This window comes from Corvus cornix, chromosome 10 (assembly GCF_000738735.6).
Source record: "Corvus cornix cornix isolate S_Up_H32 chromosome 10, ASM73873v5, whole genome shotgun sequence".
In the NCBI taxonomy this organism is placed as follows: Eukaryota; Metazoa; Chordata; class Aves; order Passeriformes; family Corvidae; genus Corvus; species Corvus cornix.
Genome location: NC_046340.1, coordinates 11,013,248 through 11,032,948, shown reverse-complemented (window position 1 = coordinate 11,032,948; position 19,701 = coordinate 11,013,248). Strand labels below are relative to the sequence as shown.

The 19,701-nt window shown below is 41.7% G+C and overlaps 1 protein-coding gene across 12 annotated transcripts in view; it reads left to right on the top strand.

The window, feature by feature from the left end:
- Positions 1-19,701, top strand: part of MEGF11 (multiple EGF like domains 11) — a 255,686-nt gene that overhangs the window by 78,691 nt on the left and 157,294 nt on the right. For all 12 annotated transcript variants that reach the window (XR_005602740.1, XR_005602739.1, XR_005602741.1 and 9 more), the window contains exon 6: positions 7,453-7,545. Coding sequence is in view for 9 of the 12 variants with exons in the window: in XM_039557502.1 (XP_039413436.1) it covers positions 7,453-7,545 (93 nt within the window). In the remaining 3 variants the exon portion in view is untranslated. The remainder of the gene's footprint in view (positions 1-7,452; positions 7,546-19,701) is intronic.

Here is a 19,701-nt window from a genome sequence, read left to right as displayed (position 1 = left end):
TCGGGGTCCCAGGTTTTTCCCTGAGGCACCCAAGTAGAAGGTGAAGGGTCCTTTTTCAGTGAGGTCAGGTGTTAATAATGTCCCAGTGCTATGCCCAGCCCCTTCCCCCAGCCCAAAATCTGTGGAATCTCTGCCCTTCCAAAGAAAATAAAACCCAAGTAAGAGTAGCCAGCTGCATCCTTCCCCCACCTTGGCCATTTTTTTTGTCTCTCTTAAGTACTGGTCGTTATTTTCTCTTAGCAACAGATGGGACAGAATTCCACAAGAGAAAGAAACAAAAATCCTAGCCCCCAACAAACTGGTAAAGGCTTTGGGAGTGTGACTCACCTTAGAGGGTCAGGATTTCACCTGAAGGAGGAATTTCTCTCTTTGCCACAAGGTAAAGCCTAGGCTCTGGTGTGTCCTGATCCCTCCAGAGTCCTGGGGCTGAGCAGCAGTCCCTGTGTGGATGTCTCTGACCTTGGCCTGAAGTGTGAGTTGGGATTAGGCACTGCACAGAGGCTTTGCCTTTCTTGCAGGTTTTGCCTCCTTTGTACACTTAACCGATTCCTGCCTTTGCACCCATTCCGTTGTCCAGAGCTGAGCTGTGACTATATCTCCAGACTAAGGGATTAGTGCTGCTCTTTCCCAGCCCTGTAACCTGTCCACTTTGCAGGGCAGATGCACTTGAGTGCTCAGAGTCTCTCAGTGCCTTCCCACCATCCCTTTTTGTGCCTTCAACTCCTGCACTTGTTATTAACACAGCCAAAGGTACAATAGAGTTCAGCTTCCTGACCCCAGTCCTGCTCTCTGACATTTGCTGCTATGAGGAGGCTGCTCTGCAGCTCTCACTCAGACATCATTAAGTGGTGAGTGCTATCTCCTATTCCCTCTCTCCACCAGAGCAGATGAAACCAATGGGGCATCAAAATGCCACAAAGAGTGTTAAATGTGTGGTTCCCCTGGCTTCCCCTTTTGCAGGCTCTAAACTTCCCTGTCACTGTCACTGTCACTATTTTATGGTCAGTGATGCGATGCCATTCCTGTCTCAGGGATGTGCTGCTCCAGGTCAGCTTTTCCTCAGAACCAACCAGACTGGGATTCCAAACTGTGCTCCACCAGTCTTGCATTTCTCAGGGCACACAGAGCAAGTGACAGTCTTGTCCCTACCCTGCCCTTCCCCTGGCACAGTTTACTTCCCTATCCACTCCCTAGAGTAAGGCCTAAAGCAACAGATTGCAACATGGATTAAAGGAGGTTCTCATCAGTGCCAGTTCCTCTGGTGGCAGTAAACTGTGAGCGTTCCTCCTGAAGGGCCCTTGGAGTCTCAAACTTTGAGATCTGGCTGGAATTATTCCAGGACCCCTAAACTAGTCCATGCCACAAGCCTGGGACACTCAAGAATGTGGAAGGCTCTGTGTTCACCTCTTTAGTGATCAGAACCCCAGGCTGGCATTTACCTGGTGATAGAAAGGGTAAAAAACTACCGTAGAGTTTATGCTTATTAACAAATCTTCATGTCCCAGCAAAAGGATACAGGGATTTACTGAGCTATTGTCAGTGATGGCACTGACACATGTCAGATTCTGCTCTTGGGAAAAGACAAAATCCTCAAAATGTATCTCCACAGGTCTTTTACTTCAGACATTCACAAGTCATGTCTGGCATAGCCTAATCCCTGAGCTTTGGCCTGATGTCAAGACTGAGGATAACACAACCCGGAACAGATCAATACCTCACTGAGGCAATGGTCAGAGATCCCCATGTCCCAGACAACAAAAAGACCATTGATTCTGTTCTGATGGCATTGATACAGAGTCAGTAATTCTAAGTCTGCAAAAGAAGTGGTGGAATTGCACTTACAGGAAAAAGGAGCTGATCTTGTGACCTGTTGCTGTTATCTGCTCTGCATCAGTCTCATCTTTCCTTTGCTCACATTGATCTCCTTGGGTTTGTATTTTTCACTGGTGCTTTCATGGGAAGATAAAAAAGAAGGATTGCCATGCACTGAAACAAAAAATTCCTCAAAGCCTGAGCAGGCTTTGAGATCTCTTCATCTTTGGAAGTTGCTAAACCTTGCATGAAAGTGCTTTCCAAGGTGATAAATTAATGGATGTATCCTGAGTGATGACCACAGAAATAGACGTTAAGCAATGCGAAGAGCTATTATCCCACTTCATTGAAACAATTATCCAGGAAACCATCAAATCAGCTTGATTCCTGATGGAAAGTCAGTGGTTTAGAGAGGAAATCATCCATTCCACAAATAAGCAGTAATTTAAGAATGAGGAAAACCTACCTGGATGCATTAGCTGTAGTCATCTTTCATCTGCTATCAAATCTCCCTTTCCTGAGCACAGTCGAAGAGAATCCAGCCAAATGCTGACTACAGGCTTATCTAATGAAGCTGATATTGTAGACTCAGCACAACCTGGACCCAGGCCAGTACATTTAGATGGAAGCACCAGAGAGGCCCTGAGTGAATAGATTCCTAATGGATAAGGAGCAAGAATCTTTTTCATCTGTTTTCATCTACTTTGAACTTGTTACATTATCTGAAACCACTGGCCATAAGATAACACCTATTTCACCTGACAAAATCATTCTTTACTCTAAAAGTGGCACTAGGGAATGGAGGAACGTGCTAAAATGACCCAAATTGTTTCAGGGACACATGTGAAATATTGAAGGAAAACATCACTTTCTCTGTTAAATTTCTGCTTTGTTTAGTCCAACAACTATCTAGCATGGGGCAAACTGGTTAAATAATCTGGCATTAAAATACAAGCAATATAAAAGAAAAAAATGCAGGTTTACCCTTGGTTCACAGAAAATAAATGAAACTGGTCAGAGTTTGGGCGAGATCAGTGTATAGTGAAGAAAAACTGGCAGAGGTAGGACAGAGAAAAGAAGATATTTTGAGGCAATGACCTTGTGTCTCGTGTGCAGTCCAAATAAACCAGTTCATTCTGTGCAGTTCCAGGCGAGTGCCTGAATTTCTCATTGTGTCTCATGGCAGCATCCATATCTCCATTTAGCAATGTTTTCCATTATCATAATGTAGCTACAATTATTTATGCTTTCTGTCACCTCCTGGCTGCTCTATGATCCTGGGCAGGAATCCCACAGAGCCCAGGAAACTTCAGCATGTACGGAATGCTCCGGCATGGCTCTCCAGCATCACACTCTGCCATGAGCAAGCACAGCTCATGGAGCCCAATTTCTCTTCTGCTCTGGGTTCTTCACACTTTATAATTATCCTGCTCTTTGTTTTGGAGATATTTTGCTTGTCTGGCACGGCAAAGTGGGACAATGGCAGATGGAAGTTGCTGGGTTGGTGGCTGTGGACTCCCACATGTTCCAAGGACCACCACAAATGTTACCACACTCTAGTGCAAGCACAAATTAGGTTGGTTGTGACTCTGTCTTTTGTGAAATAAATGCATAGGTTATACTTTTGGACAAGGTAATGAAACTTTTTCAAGCTAAATCACTCCATACTAGTTCTCCTAGGATGAAACTCTTCCCTAAATGCACTTTGACCTCTGGGAAAGAGGCTGATTTTGGCAGCTCAGTTGATGCCAGCCATCAGTGGGTTGATGATGTGGTGATGAGCAGGGTGTCACAGTGTGTGTAACAACGAAGTTAAACCCTGCAACATCATGATTTGGGTCCATACAGACGAATGCAGCACCAAGGTAGACAGAGCAATTCTTCGTCCCTGCTTTTGTCTGGGATAAACTCCCTGTGGTGCCCCTTACCTGAAGGAATTCTGCAGTGGAAGTATTCTCCCGTCTGCTCCACTGAGCTCTTCTCCTCATTGCAATATTCTGGCCACTTCATACCTTTGTGGAGAGGAGACAAACCATTTATCATATCTGAATTCAAATTCTGGACAACAGTTAAAGAATAAGCACTAGTGTTAGAGGAATCCATTTCTCTAACATCCATTCCTCAGTACAGCCATTTCAGGTGTGAAAAGAGCTTAATCTTTAGGTCTATTTCCCTGAGGATTGACCTTATATGTTAAAAAAAGCCCAGTCTGTAATTATAAAGTAAGTGATAAGCATCAAATGGATTGTTACAGAACCCTTTTGTTGCCTTTATTGCATGATAAGGAGCAGTTGCTGCGTAACCTTGAATGTGGGCAAATAACTCATGCTAAACACACTGCGACAAAGATGGCATTTTGGCAGGGCTTTGATGTAGGTCATTTTATTACCGGGCTGAATCAAACTACAAACTGATGTCAAACTCATGCCAAGAATGCTAATAATACACTGATCAATGGGGTGCTGGATTGCTCAAGTGAAGTGGTCGAGGGAAAATGCAGACATAAAAAGTCTGGAATTCCAAAGGTTGAAGTGCTTGGGCTATTATATTGGGAGGAATTATATTCCTTGCATTAGGACAAGTTTTCTTTACTCCAGGGGCCTTTAGCTGAGTATTGAACAGGACAGTGTCAGAAAGTATATACTTATCTTTATTTTTCTTGACCTTTATGTGCAAGTAATTTTTATAGTTCCATTAACTAGTAAGATCATTTGCAAACCACTGTACAAAGTGTATTATGAAGAATGCCTTGGGGACCATTGTATCCTATAATGTTGAATGTTAATAGAATGAAAAATTAATTTAAACTCTAAAGACTTGAGCATGGCAAGACTTCCCTTTTATAGGAGAAATTCAAAATTTTATTTGCTACGGTAAAACTTTAGAGCTGTACCCTAATATGACCTTTATAAGCCTGATTTGAATCAGTCAGTGCAGGAGTCTGATTGTTTGCCACTTAATATAAAATTACTTCTAACAAAGCTTCTCTGTTTAAAAATGGGGGTTTTCTGTGACCCCCACATATGGGATTAGTCACTAGTGAGCTCTGAGCTCACAGCTACTTGTTTAGCAATTAATCAACCAGAGACGAGAGAACCCACAGTTCCAAGAAGCATCTTCACCTTACTTAAATCTTTAATTGCTTATTAAACATTGTCATCTTCAGCGATGTGGGACTTCAGAACACCTGAAAACAAGGATACAGTTCTTCATAATGTATTTTTTATTATTTTTCATGTGACTGAGTGCTTTAGAATGAGGAATTCTCTCTTGAGTCTTGCTGCTAAGTCTCACATGGCACTCTTCCCATGGGAATGCAGCTAGACAAGTGATTAAGGAAACTTTATTGCTTAATTAGTTACTATGATGTCGTATTTATGTTAACATAGTTAAGGTGTGATAAATTTGTGTGGAAATCAACTAAATTTAGACCAGTAATGTGCAGGAGTTTTGTTATTTGGAAGAGTAAAGAACTAGTCCCCCATCAGCCTTCTTGCTCACAACATTTGCCTTGAGCTGAGAACGTGGTCCAGTTAAAATGTGTAAAAAATGCTACACATTTTGCATGTTAGAGTGATTTATTGTTGTAAATGTCCAGACAGGCAACAGCAAAATCTCAGTTTTGACTTCCGCATCTCTTACAAAACTAGGATGTCACATCAATGAGAAATGTACTCTCAGCTAAAGCTGTGCAGGGCACAATTCCCAAGGTATCTCTATGCCAGCATATCCTACCTCTTTTAGCACACTGTAGTTTGAATAAGAACTTCTAAGTTTGTGACCGTTCTATATATGGCCTTCTCCTTGTTCTGGATAACCAGCAATTTTCAAATGACTGCATGAAGGTGTATATATTTCTATTGGAAAATCCTGTTTATCTAATATCCTCTCCTGAATTTCAGCCTACAGTGGTGAAGCAGGATGCCTCACTTGTCTCCAGAAAGCCTAACTCAAGTAAAATAAATGCACAAAAGATTAGGACAATTAGTGACTAGAGATTAGCTATGAATATTTCATGCCCACTGCAATACTGTCTAAACACAAGATATGGAATAAGAATAAATTGCATTTTTGACATGCAGCAAACGTAGAAAGGAAATGATTAATTTAGAAAGATCTTGCAGTCATTTTAATGAGGCAACCTTCTAATCACTGGTCACGTGGGATCTGCTGGATAAAAGAGCAGGAAAGTTTGTCCCACAGGATTATTTTAAGTTCACCTGCATTTTGAAGTTGGATTTAAATGTTTTGTGAACAGCTCAGTGGGTTTGTTCTGCAATCACCCAGCCACAGAATAGGCAGAAAAATGTTTCCATAAGCTTTGATGGCAGCCTGACTGGGGTCCAAGGTGTGATCCAGTCTGGGAGTCCAACCGGAATGTCAGTTGTAGCAGGAATCATTCAAAGCTACAAAGCAGTGGTGGTGAACTTTTGGCCCAGGAGGTACCTGGGAGCTGAAAGGTTTCCAGCTTTCATTTCACCTGCAGGTCAGGGAAGCTTCCAGAAAGTTTGCTGGCTGATTTCAAAGGAATTGGGTAGTTCAGCCTCATTTTCAGTACATCAACCCAAAGCTATTTCCCAAATCAGCTTTGCTGGCCTTGGTTTAGACAGGAAGGAATTAACTTTGTCTTGGGATAAGTCTTTTGTAGTCCAGCTTCAGCCAGTTTTTGGTAAAGTAAGCTCAAATACCCACATTTCCCATCTGATATAAAAACACAGGATATACAGCCATAGGTTATGTATGATCTAAATAATGTATATTATAGATATGTATACAGTGACTTCATTGCCACTGCATCATATTTATTGATAGCTCATACATGTTGGTCTAGATGGAAATTATGTGTTCCAACTTAACCATCCAGTTTGAATCTTTGACACACACAGATTTTGGCAGTGTCCTAAGTGGTAAAATGGACACAAGGCAGTAAGCAGTAAAGTTCAGCCTTTAAAGCAGTTATTCAGTGCTCTCCAAGTTCTTTAGTATGTGATGGGCACACACTGGAAACTGTCAGACACTGAAACAGCACAGGAGAAGAGAATCCTAAAAACTATGAGCTGTTCCTCAGCCAACCAGTTTGTCTTGGTTTGAACTTGAGGATATTGAATTTCCAATATTCCACCAGTGAGGACTGTAGTTATGGAAAACTGGCTGACCTTGAAAAGACACAACTGCACTTACAGCCACTGCATCATGGAGTAAAATTATTTATTTTCCTGGGGCTGTTTTTTACAAATCTGTTTTGGATCTTAATACACTTTCAAGACTGAGCTCCATTTTGTCTTATGAGCAGTTGCAATTTGAGTGCAATATAAGAAGCTGCTGTTCTGTAATATAATAATAATAAATGTCAGTTTGGTAAAAACTTTATTACCAAGCAAAACTGCTAACCAAAGGAATTTCTGGTGTGCAAGTTTTTCATTACAGAGCTGAAGTGACAAATGAGTTTATCGCTGTCAAGAGACCTATATTTTATTTTGGTCACTTAGCAATAATTAAATCTTGCAAGTAATTATTTTTTTGTGTGTTTACTTTGTTTAATATTTCTAAACAAAATATTGCTCTCTAAGGCATTGTTTAGGGTATGTTTAGCGACCACTTAATATGTTTACGATGCTGTGTGTTGTTTCCTCTTAACAGCACTGTGCACAGAGGAGTGTGTGCATGGAAGATGTGTCTCTCCTGACACGTGTCACTGTGAACCAGGCTGGGGAGGCACTGATTGCTCAAGTGGTGAGTAAAGATTACCAAAATAGGATAAAAGTCTATGTTGCTATTAAAAACCAGGCCTTGTAAAGCAGTGACCTTAGAACTTGGATGCTTTGAATGGAAAAATGAATGTTGTCTGCTGGTTATTTTGTAAGAATTCATGTCATTGAGGGGGTTGAAACAAAATGACCTTTAAGGTCCCTTCCAACCCAAACCATTCTGTGGATCCATGAATATGTGAGCATACCCTTTCCTAGGATAATGACATTGGACTTTTTGGGTTGTGTTTTGCAAAGAAATGTGAAATGCAGTGGAGGATGCTGTTAATCTTTTGGTACTGTTATTAGGATACCAGTACAGATAATAGAGCTCTATGAAGATTTTTTCCTCCCTCAAATCTTTAATACAGCACATTCTTCATGAAATACTCTTTGGAGTATTGGAGTTGTTTGGAAAGCACCCTCTCCAGATAGAGTTCATGTCCTGTTCAAGCCAGTGGGAGTTTTGCCATTGACTTTTCAGGCAGCCCAGATTCTCTCCTCTGACTTAAAATCCATTCCTTAAATCCATATCGCCAAAGTTAGGGAAATGGGAGTTGGGAGTTCTGCACCTTTTGCTAGGGAATTAATCCACACTTGAGGCTTTTAATTCTTTCAGTTGGCAAAGCTGTGTTTGTTAAACTCTTTTAATTGGGAAGAGTGAGTTTAAGTGGTTGGTTCATGCTGGAATGGAACAGGCAGCACAAACATCCAAGTGTGATGTAACACAGGCCTGAGACATTATTGACATAACAGGAATAAGCTTGTTAAATGAAGGCTATTTGTGCACCAGGCAAGTAAATAAAGCTGCATGGAGAGAGATGCTGTGAAATGAAACTGAATGGACATTTCATTTTGTGTTGACTTCCTCCCTTTCTCCCATATTGATTGGGATCTTAAGAAAGAAGCATCGTTACCAGGCAAGAAGGTAGCCGAGAAGGGATCTATAGAGGGAGGTGTTAGAAGGGAATGGGAGGTAAATGTGCCTGAGGGTGAAGGGAAAGGGAAGTAATTGTGCCTGAGGGTGAACACAACCAGAGGCTGAAGGCAGCGGGGCAGATTCCTGGACAGGTTCCTGGGGTTTTGTCTTCAGCTCCGCTGAATGTCCCCCTGCAGAAAAGGGAAGAGGGAGGGAGCAGGGAGGAAGGACTTTAATCCAGAGGGGATGTGGATGCTCCGACCCAGGGAGTGTTCAAGGCCAGGTTGGATGGGACCCCGAGTAACCTGGTTGTGGGGGTGGCATCCCTGCCCATGGCAGGGGTTGGAATGAGATAATCTGTAAGGTCCCTTCCAACCCAAACCATTCTGGGATTATATGATTGCAAGGATGCAAACAAAGAAAATACTATGGGATTTGAAGCAACATTTTGGGATTACCTGGAATGTAGGCAAGGGAAAAACTGGGCAGCATAACATATTGAATGTCTATCTTTAACAATATTTTAAAAAAGAAAAATAATACCATAAATTGAGAGGTATTGTATAGATTCTCAGGAACTCATTTTATCTTTTGATTATTCTTAGTACTAGATTTAGTTCAACCTAACAGTGAGTATGCGTGCAGTGCATGTGCACTAACAGAAGTTAAAAATAATAATAATAAAAAAGACTATGCCAATAAGGACATGAAGATATAGATTATACATTTATACACATGCACACACAGAGTAACAAGCACTTCATTCTGTGTAAAAATGGCCAGGAAAGGATAAGATGTCAAAGTACAGAATGGTCTTGTGGACTAAAACTACCCAGTGACTCTTATTAAATTGCTCTAATCTTGCAAGTGGAGATAAAAGAAAAAGAAGGTTTTTCCTATATTGAATATTTAGCTTTTTAAAGTAATTAGGAATATTAAAGCACTGACAATGATTGAGATAGAAACATTATTCATAACTTTTATTTCCGCACTGGGCAAGGATCCAGTATATTTCATTTATGAGGTTTCAGCGGTGGAAAGAGAAGCGTTAGCCAATTCCTAAATTAAATATGCCCTGTTAACTTTTATAAATGATAGCCCAGGATTAGCTTCAAAACTTAAGCTTTCATTTTATTAATATAATTAGTGTGTTTGCTGGCCTATAGTGCCCACTGTCTTTCATTCCACTTGTTATATGCTGGGTAACACGTGTTCCTGTCCCAAGGTCTGATCCCACAAGCTCTGCCCAGTGGAATGCTCCTAGGAGGGAAAGTTAGTTTTACTGCACCTGAGAGCTGCTGACCTTTGTGCTTGACACTAGAACTTTTGGTGACTGGACTCTTCATTGTTAGGAGACTTTGTTTAAATCCAAAGGTTTAAATGAAAATATCTTGGCTGAATACAGCATATTGTTACTATCAATATTTCCAAGAAAGAGAAGCTGGAAGCTTTGCCTAACTGAGGTTAACCAGGTATTTCAGATTCATGATTCACTGTTATCCAGTCATAATGTGGAAAACAATTTTCACTTCTACTGGAATACTGTGTCACCTGTACCTACTTTCTTCCTGTTCCTTCATGACTATTGGGTACCCAGTGAAGGTCACGCATTTGCAGTGACAAAGGCTGTTTGGGGTGTTTGTGCAGGGCTGTTCTCTGGAGAAACCAAGGCTGGTGGCTGAATGGTGCCATCCCAAACCTGTGGGGCTTGAGAACTTCCCAATGCATTCCTCAGGATCAGGGATTTTATGCAGTCACAGGCATATTGCTTTTCATGTTGGCTGTTTGAAGTGCTTTCACTGGGAGAGGGATCGCCAGCCAAAACACTCCCTTTAAATTTAGCAAATCTCCCAGGAGCTGGAATGGTTTCCTGAATGATGTCTCCTGAAAGCACTGCTGAGAAGTGGAACCTCCCTGACACTGGGGGTTGTGTGTTATCATTTACTTGGGGAAGATCTAAGACACTCACTCTTTCTGAGATACAATTTCAACACCCTGCAGACACAGCCATTATAACTTTCTAAAAGTTATTTCTAACTTTCACTTGATTTGATGGGTGAAATTCAACCATAAGCAGAGCTCCAGCACAAGGTCCAAGTGTCACTTCAGAACCAGAAGTGAGATCCAAATGTTTTGCTTTTTTGATGTGTCTATGCCTGGAGAGGATCTGAATTCTGACACTGAGCCCCAATTTCCTATGGAGAGGCAAAGTTTTGGTGTAAAATGCAGTTCCCCAGCGTTACCATTCTCCCTTGGCTAAAATATTCTCAATTAAATGTTTTGAATAGTTACAGCTGCAGCCTGTAGTCATGCAAACAATTTAATCATCTTGCTCAGACTTGGTTTCATGCTTTCCTAGAACCCAGCCTGTAAGACAACAGTTACAAAGCTTGCTTTTCAGTGTAGCTTTCCAGTGACTGAGCATGGTACATGTTAGAGTTCATCTGTTGTCAAGGTTAAAATAACTTCAGATGAATTGCTAAACAATAATAAAAAACCCCAGTGCCGTATTCAGCTCTGCATGTCTCTGTACCTGTGTTTTACTGCATGCTGTTGTACATCTGTCCATGCCCAGAGGCCTAGCCTTGATTTCATGCTATAAAGCTGCAATATATTAAGGCTTGATTACCATAACAATAAAAAGAGAAGTAATGAGGTATTAACTAAAGAAGCTCTTGAATAAAATGTTTTCAGCATTTTAATGATGCTAAAAATTAAAAGGAAAATAATTTAAAAAAAACCACTGCATACCTTTCCCTTCCCTTTTAACTCGTTTTATTAAATCATGCCTGTTTTGTCATTGCAATCTGGACTGCTGGTTTTTTAAATACAAAGCAAGGTTGCAAATGCTCTGTGTGAACTTACCTGCTCACCTTTCCAATTATTTCAAAGCAATTAGCTTCAAACGGTATGATATACTGGCTTGAAGTTCTGGGGGGTATATAATTGCCTGTTGGTGGTTACCTGGCCTCTTCTGGGTCTTGCTAACAGCCATCTGTATTTGCAAGCCCTTTAGGCCCCCATCCAGCAAAGAATTTAAGCTTATCCTTACACAAGTAGGACTTTTCATCTGCTTTAAGTATTTAGGTGGTTGTTGAGTTTGTTTTGAAGAAACATCTAAAAAGACTTCAGTGAAATCTATACAAAACTCTCATTGAAATCATCAGACCTGTGAGGAATAAGGTGGTCTTTCTTTCAAGATGTTAATCAGGTAATTGTATTGAAGACCATTTTGACTCTGATCAGCATTATTTATTGTGAGGAAGACCAAAGAAATCTTTCTGGTTACTAGGGGATTCTCAAAACAGGGGTCAACAGGTAGGAAAAAGTAAGTTCAGGGCAAGAACCCCAAGTTAAAAGCAAAAATCTTCCAAAATTGTGTGTGCCAGATTGAGAAATTTCCAAGTAAACAAAACACAGAGGTTGTAGTGAAAAAATAAAGTGGTTTTCAAAGTGTTTGATTTGTAATTAGTTTTGAGAGAAAATACAGTATTTGCCCAAAGTGTAATTAAAGACATGTTGGCATAATAATGCCAAACCATCTTTCTTGCTGTGTCACCTGGGGGAGAGTGATTGTAGTGCTGCTGTCTGGCATAGCCTGATCCACGCTGTATACATATGGATAGCATAGTTTTCCTTGGAAAGGATGTTTTGTACAAGCTGCCATTAGGAACAAGAATCTATTTCATCTTTATCTCTTTGTCAAAAATAGCCAAGGTCATAACAACAAGCAGTTGTAACATCACAGCAAGACCACTTTTAAGGGTATAGCCCTGGAGCAGCTGGAGTGCCTCAGTCCTGTGACTCGTGATGAATGGGAACAGCAGATCCTGTGCTAAATCTGAACGGGGTTGTTTGACAAGTCATGGAAAGCAACAGCAGAACTCTCAGGAGAAAAATGAAGTGTAAATTTAAAGTGAGGCTGTGGTGGTTTTCAGGCTTGATTTTAGCATACATGTTCTCCAACTGCTTTGAACTATTTCTGAAGAGGAAATGAAGTTCAAAGGAAAGATCCCTGGTTCATGAATCCAGGCTCAAACAAAATTCATGTGGGAGGCTGATCTGCCAGAATCATTAGCTGATTTTTCATCCTCAGATTTTTAGGATAGGATTGACCAGGAAACCACCAGAGTCCACCAAAGAGGGGCAGAAGTGCAGGACCTCAGCTCTTCTAAGCTGTTAGTGGGCTACTGCTTAGATCCAGAGCCTGTCCTTGAGGGACACTGTCCATGGCTCTTGTTGGGAAATTTGTCTGTGAGGGGTTTGTACCTCAGTGCCTGTTGTATCCAAGTGCCAGATGAGGTCACAGAACCAGGTACAATGTTCCTGTTTCTACCACAGCCCAAATGTTTCATTTGCCATTCCAGCTGTTGGGTTTAGAGGCAGTTTCTAAAGATCTGTTTGAAGAATTAAACTTCAGTTGCAATCCAGTCTTAATTATAGCTGAAATGGGATTTCATATCCATAGCATGTGGACTTCAAAGTTTTAACACACTTTTCATTTAAGCCAAGCTCAAATTACAGCTTAATTTTGATATGATATGCAGACTCAGTGACAACTGCGTCATGCAAAGAGCTGCAAATGTACAAAATCAAACTCCAGTGAGGCTCATACAAGGATCTTTCCATAGCAATTACAGAGTGGAATTGATTTCTGTCTCTCAGTTCTAACAATTTGCTCTTCCTTAAGCTTAAAAAAACACCCATCTCCCTTCAATCACTGCTGAAGTGGTGTAATCAGGTAAACAGCTTGTGTTTAATTTTTGCCTCTGCTGGATGTTGGGCCCACGCACTGGGGCTCAGGCCCCAGGTTTCATGTGTTCCCAGGCTCTGTGGCAGCAGCTCTTCCCGGGCCCAGCCCACGCAGGACAGCCTGTGACAGGGAATGAGATGTAAACACAAGCTGCTGTGAAGTGCCGTTGGTGGCACAGCAGCATGTCCTGCGTGTATTTTTACACAGATAATTTGGCTGCATTAAACCAGGCTAATCCATCACTTTTCATTCGGTGGGAATATTTTGTCTATTGCCGAAGCTGTTGGTATCTGCCCAGTCGTTTGTGGCAGTTTCTCCCCACTTTATGAGGGATGTGTATCCTCTCAGCTTCCATGAATTAACCACTTGGGAGGTGCTGCAAGCTTATGGAAAGGTACTGGAGTCATATGAGCCTGGGCTTCTCTCAGTTACAGGGCTGAGCAAAGGGCAAGGGTTGATTCTGGAAAAGGAAAAGTAGATCCAAGATTTACTCTGGGAACAAACTGCTTTCTGTACTTCTGTGTGATTCAATGGTGAATAGATCAGCTGCCAGTTGTTCCAAGTCTTGTACTAGAGTGAAAAATAGAAATTCAGCATCCTGTGTCCTTTTACTTTTCACCTTCATCTTCCCTGTCAGAGTCTGGGAGAGTTCTTCCTTCCCTAAATCAGCTGGTTGTGTCTAAAGCCAAGGTAGTGACAGATCATTTCCCCAGCACTCCCAGCCCTCCTCTGAGACTTCCTCTTTTGGATGATTTGAAGAGTCAATTGAGCTGACCTAACTCTGTCTATTCCAGTCCCTGGAGTTCTGTCTTCCAGCTAGTGCCTTGCTCTCAAGGCTTGATCCAGCCTTGTACTTCATACATATGAATAGTCCTTTTAAAGTCAGTAAGGAACAATCTTAACTTCTTTAAGTTAGATAAATGCTTAAGCCATTACCAGAATGGGAACTTGTGAGATGAGGTGGAAATCAGGTAGGTGAGGATCTCTTTTACAGGGACCAAGAGTTACTGAGTGTCATCCAGGATGAGCAAGGGCACAAACATTGCTCAGGTCTCACAGCTGACAAATGGGATGTGAGCAAGATGGAAATTCTGTGTTCCATGGAACAAAACTGCGCTTATTTATGCTGGATATCTCTGGAAAAATCACTCTGAATCCAACACTGAATTCCTGCTGAAAACCAAAAAGGGAAGCTGTGAGCAAATCTTCTTCTGTAAAGCCTTACTGATTGCCTGTCAGTAGGGCAGTATGTCAGGGACTGGTGCTTCCAAAAGGGAGTGAGAAAAGGCATTTAGGTTTTGGAGCAGAATGCTGGGTGTGAAGCTTTGGGAGCAGGCAGGGTTATCCGGGGAAGTTCTGTCCCAGAGCATCCTACAGTGTTGCTGAGCTGTTTGTAACAGAGCAACAGTGGAGCCCTCCCAAAGCACAGCCCCTCTGAACCTGGGGCACAACTGAACTCTGTGGATGCTCTCTGATCTGGGAAATGTCTTGATGATTGACTAAAACTTTGAATTTTCAGGATAACTTTCAGTAAATGAAACCATGGTTACAAGCACTGAATGGGCTAAACGCATTCCCGTGCAGGTTTGTGTGGTTATGCAAGAGGGAATTTGGCTCCCATACATCTTTCCTTGGCTGCCAAACTGGCGAGAGCAGAGCAGACTTCGCAGAGAGGCAGCGTATGTGTGACGAGTTGTTAATTTTATTAATTTGACTGAGGCTTTTCTCACTTTAGACAGAGTAATAGCTATAAAAGAAAGAACCTACTAAAATATCCTCTTTAATGAACTGAATTGCTAATACCGAATTTCATTGCTGGAGCATCTTACAATAATGTGGCTTTAAATGTGCACTACACAAATGAACAGACTTTAGATCAATTTAAAAGTACCATTGGTATAATTTTATGGCCTGGTCACTAGCAGCTGTCACTTGGGGAAAAGAGCAAAATTTCCTTTTGCAAAGCATAGGCAAAAATCTCAGCTGTGGACACCCACTCAAAAGTATTCTTGGGGTTTTTGCTTGCTAAAAAACACACACAAAAAAGTGCAGTGGGCCTTGGGAAAGCTTCTAAATCACTTTTCCCTTTGTTAGATGTGGCAAGGTATTTCAGGGCATGCTTGGAGAGGGCAGAGCTCCGCTCACTGTCCAACACTAAGGTATTGGAAAATCCCCCAGGAGCTATTTCAGGCACCTGAACCTGGAGGAGCCTCAGGCCTCTTCAGACTTTTTCTGGGTTATGAATTACTGTCCCCAAAAACAAGTGCTACAGCTGGGAAAGGCCCTACTCCTCCATCCAGTGCTCTTAGGATTTTTCAAAAGCTGCTTTTCTTTCTAGTTAAAATACTATTTTCTGGGTAGTCTTTAAGGGTTGAAATCAAAAAGGGAAACCAAAGGTTTCATTCAAAAGTTAGACTTGAAATTTACCTCGGGCCTCCAGCAGCTAAAATTTGCTAGAAAATGGCACCCAGTCTTAGACACCAGCCTGCCTGCATGTGGATACCCGAGAGTGGAGGCACAGCCAGTAAATCATTCCAAGAGCACCAGGGAGTATGCCCAGGCTTGGGAGGCAGGCACATAAACATACAGCTTTCCATGGTACTGAGGGTTTCTTTGTTTAGGCTTAAATTTCAGGGTCTCCATACAAAGATACTAAAATCCTTTATTTCAGGAAACAGCAGCTTGGTGTATTTTAGCTGCTCTTTGGCTGCTGCACTGAACAGTCCCCATCGTCCATGTCCCCTCCCACTGACCTGGTGTTCAACGTGGGCAGTGTCTGCTCCAAGGGAAAGTGTTACATGCTGAGATTTGTCCTCAGGCGTCACCCTAATTTTGTGTGAACTTAACTCAGCCTCCACAGGGCGTGGAGTCCTCATTTCTCCTTGATTTCCGTGGGAGTTGAGTATATTTGTCGTCTGGATTGACTGGGCCCATGTTGGAGCTGAAAAGGGATGGCTGTGGTGGGGTAGGAAGAGCTCAGCCACCAGTTAATAGCTGTGCTAAAGAGGAGGGAGGCTCTGATGTACAGCTGGCCTTGGTGTCTTGGGTGGGTTGCATTTAAAATACAGCCTGGAGGCAGCTTTGCTAACTTTAGAGATGTGTGATGATCGGAGCTGCAGGAGACTACGCAGAAGTGATGCAACACGACAGTTTAAAGTGAGAGAGTGATAGCACTGAGCTCCTCCATTGCCTAATGGGGACGTGGCAGCAGAATGGATCATTCTGCTATTTATTGGTTTTAAAGTTCTTTCCATGTCAATAAAATATTTTGTTGGAATAAGAGACCTCCTTTGGAGCAAAAGTTAGAGATGTATCTGCCATTGCACAGGTGACACTCGTTGGAATTTCTCTTTAGCCTTAAAATCACTTGCATTTCTAGTAGCTTCTCCATGCAGCAGCAGGCCATGGTGATCTTAAATCACTCTGCATAAAATGGGAAATTTTCAGGGAGTCTTCTTTGTTTTACCCAGTATTTGTGCTATTGTGAGTTTGATAGTAAGATTCTGAGGTGAAATATTTTCTGCAGTTTTTCTGAAAAATCCTGTTCTCCTAAATTACACTCACGAAAATTCCTCTTAGGCCCGTCAAATAGTACTCTGATACTTATTTTTAATCCTTACAAAACCCTGAAAAAGTGTTTGCTATAGGAGCAGATATCTTGTGTCCCCAATGAAATGAATGTTTGTTGACAGCTTGTCTGCCTTGGTGTTGTAGAGAGAAATAATGAGATAGAGGACTTTAACAAGTGCAAATGTGCCTGTATTCCAAGGGCTGGCAGATCAGAGCCCTCGCAGGCCGCTCGCAGGTGAGCGTTTTGTTCTTGCCGCTAATCAAGCTCGGGCAGGGAGTGGAGCAGGCCCACAGCCCTCCAGAAGGAAAACCACAGAAAATGAGGGAATGTGTCGTGACCTAAGGAAATAAATGAGCAGATGGTACACCAGCATCATACCTGACACTCCAGAGGAGGTGGTTGTAGCATAACTACCGGCTGCAAACAGAGTTGTGAACAGATCCCAAAGCCAAGAAAAGCAGGGGGAAGGTGATATGCATGGATGCATGGAATACAAAAGCAGGGCGAAATAGAGACTGAGACATGACAGAGAAGGAAGTCGGGGGAAAAGTTGGAAAAATAAGCAAGGTGAGACAACAGGCAGAAGCAGGTGGGGATAGAAAAGGAGGTCAGTGTACAGATAACTGACTTGAGACAATACATAGCTGAATTTGGATGTTTTACAAATGAACACTGTGATGCATGTGAGGTACCTACAATTTCAGCCTTGTGAGCAGACAGTTACTGGCTGATTCTACTGAGGAGAAATTACAGATTTTGTCAAAATAAGAAAGTGAAGTGGGAGAGAATAGAATGGTGATGGGAGATGCCACAGACAGGTTAATGAGGGTGAAGATTTTTCTGGTTCCAGCTGGAATAGAGTTCTTTTTCTTCCTAGCCACTGATCCAGTTCTCTGGTTTGGATTTAGGATGAGAATAATATTGATCACACACTGATGTTTAGTTGTTGCTCAGAAGTGCTCACCCTAAGTCAAGGACTTTCCATTTTCCCCTGCTCTGCCAGGGAGGAGCTGCACAAGAAACCAGGAGGGACCACAGCCAGGACAGCTGACCTGAACTGGGCAACGAGATATTCCATACCATGGAATATTGTGCTCAGTGAATAAATTAGAAGGCACCAATTGCTGCCTGGGGACAGACTGGGCATCTGTCAGTGGGTGGTGAGCAAGTGTGTTGTGCAACAATTATCCTTTTTTGGCTTTATTCCTCTCTTTCTTCTTCCTCTTCCTCTTTTTCTTCTTTTTATATTATTATTATTATTATTACTGTTCTTATCTCATCCAGTGGGTTTTGTTTTACCCTTTTCCTATTCTCCTCCCCATCCCACTGGTGAGCAGAGTGAGCATCTCTGTGGGACTTAGCTGCCATCTGGGCTTAAACCAGGACAAGAATCTGAACCAGGTGATACCCAGACAGAAGAAGGATTTAGAGATGAAGTGCTCACGTTTAAGTGGCATTTGTCTTTTTTTGGTGCTGGCAAAGAAATGTTGAAGTGTTTATGAAGGGATGTAAACGTGTGTTCTACAGCACTATGGCTTCAAGAAACACTATGTAATGTTTAAACACAATGTATTGAAGTGGGATGCTGGAAGTTATAGTGCATTCAACTGCCAAAAATGCCTTTTCTTGGCCTGGAAGGATCATGCAAGCAAAGAAAGTGCAGTTTTCAATAGTCAGGGTTTATTTTGTTACTGACAAAAGTGGAGGTGAAATGCCAGGAGTTTTGCACATTAGGGAAAATTTATACAGTCAAAAGTTCACTTGTATTTCTGTACTCACAGAAATACTTTATACCTTTAGTCTTGACCCTTCTTTACACCATTTGATTGCCTTAAATGTGTGGTATATAACAAGCACATCTCCCAGTCATTTCATTACAGCTCCAAAAGACCTGATTCAGTGCAGAGAAACTGCAGGATTTTATTTATTAAACATGCCTGTGTTATCCCAGCAGAATATCTGGATATTTGGGAGTGAAAATGAGAGTTCTAAAGACCTCAATCTTGTCCAAGAAAGCCCAGTGAAGGCCATTTGTCAGGGAAGCTGGGAAGAGACCCAAGTGTCACAGATATGGGTGTCACTGTCTGTAATGACAAGAACTCATGAAATATGATCAGTGACCTAAAGGATGAGTAAAGTCAGAGAATAACAATGCACGATGAGTTTCTGTGTTGTGGACTGAAATCAAAAGGGACCTACTGCTACACAGAGACTTCTGATCAAAGAACTACAGGGAAGAAAGGTGGAAAAGGGAAAGACAGTGTGTGAGAAAGGTTCCCATCCGCTACTATTTTGTAGCAGTAGGTTTTATCCACTTTCATGTCTTTCGGGTGTACTGTGCAAGAAGGATTTAGGCCCCATTAGGAATAACAGTAAATGCCAGATGGAAATAATGTGTGTATTGTTACTGAGATTATTTTATATCAGGAAGAGCTTTATGGGCATCAACCAGAAAGACGAGAGATAAAACACTCATTCTTTGATCTTGGAGGGTGGTCATTCAACATGAAAAGTCTCTGCTGTTTATCATTTTCATTTTCCATAGCTTTTCTGCCTATCACACAGTGCCTGTTCATGTGAAGGCCAGAGGCTGCCAGGTTTTATAGCCCTGACCAGGATGCTTAAAAATATGTGCATAAAATTCAGGGTAGAGGGTGAAATTCAGGGTGAAATTAGCCAGCAAAATTCAAATTTTAACAGAAGCACCTAAAAAATAAAACAGCAGACATTTGAGGTGCTTTAGAGGTAAGGGTTTCTCACCCTTCCTACTGCCTGCTTAAATCTCACCTTTCTGAACTCCATGTACAGAGTTGCAGTGTTCTAATTATGCAGTAGTGTGAATAAATCATGAAAATTGATTAGAGGAGAGTTTTTAGCCAAGGCCCAAAGTCTGATGCCC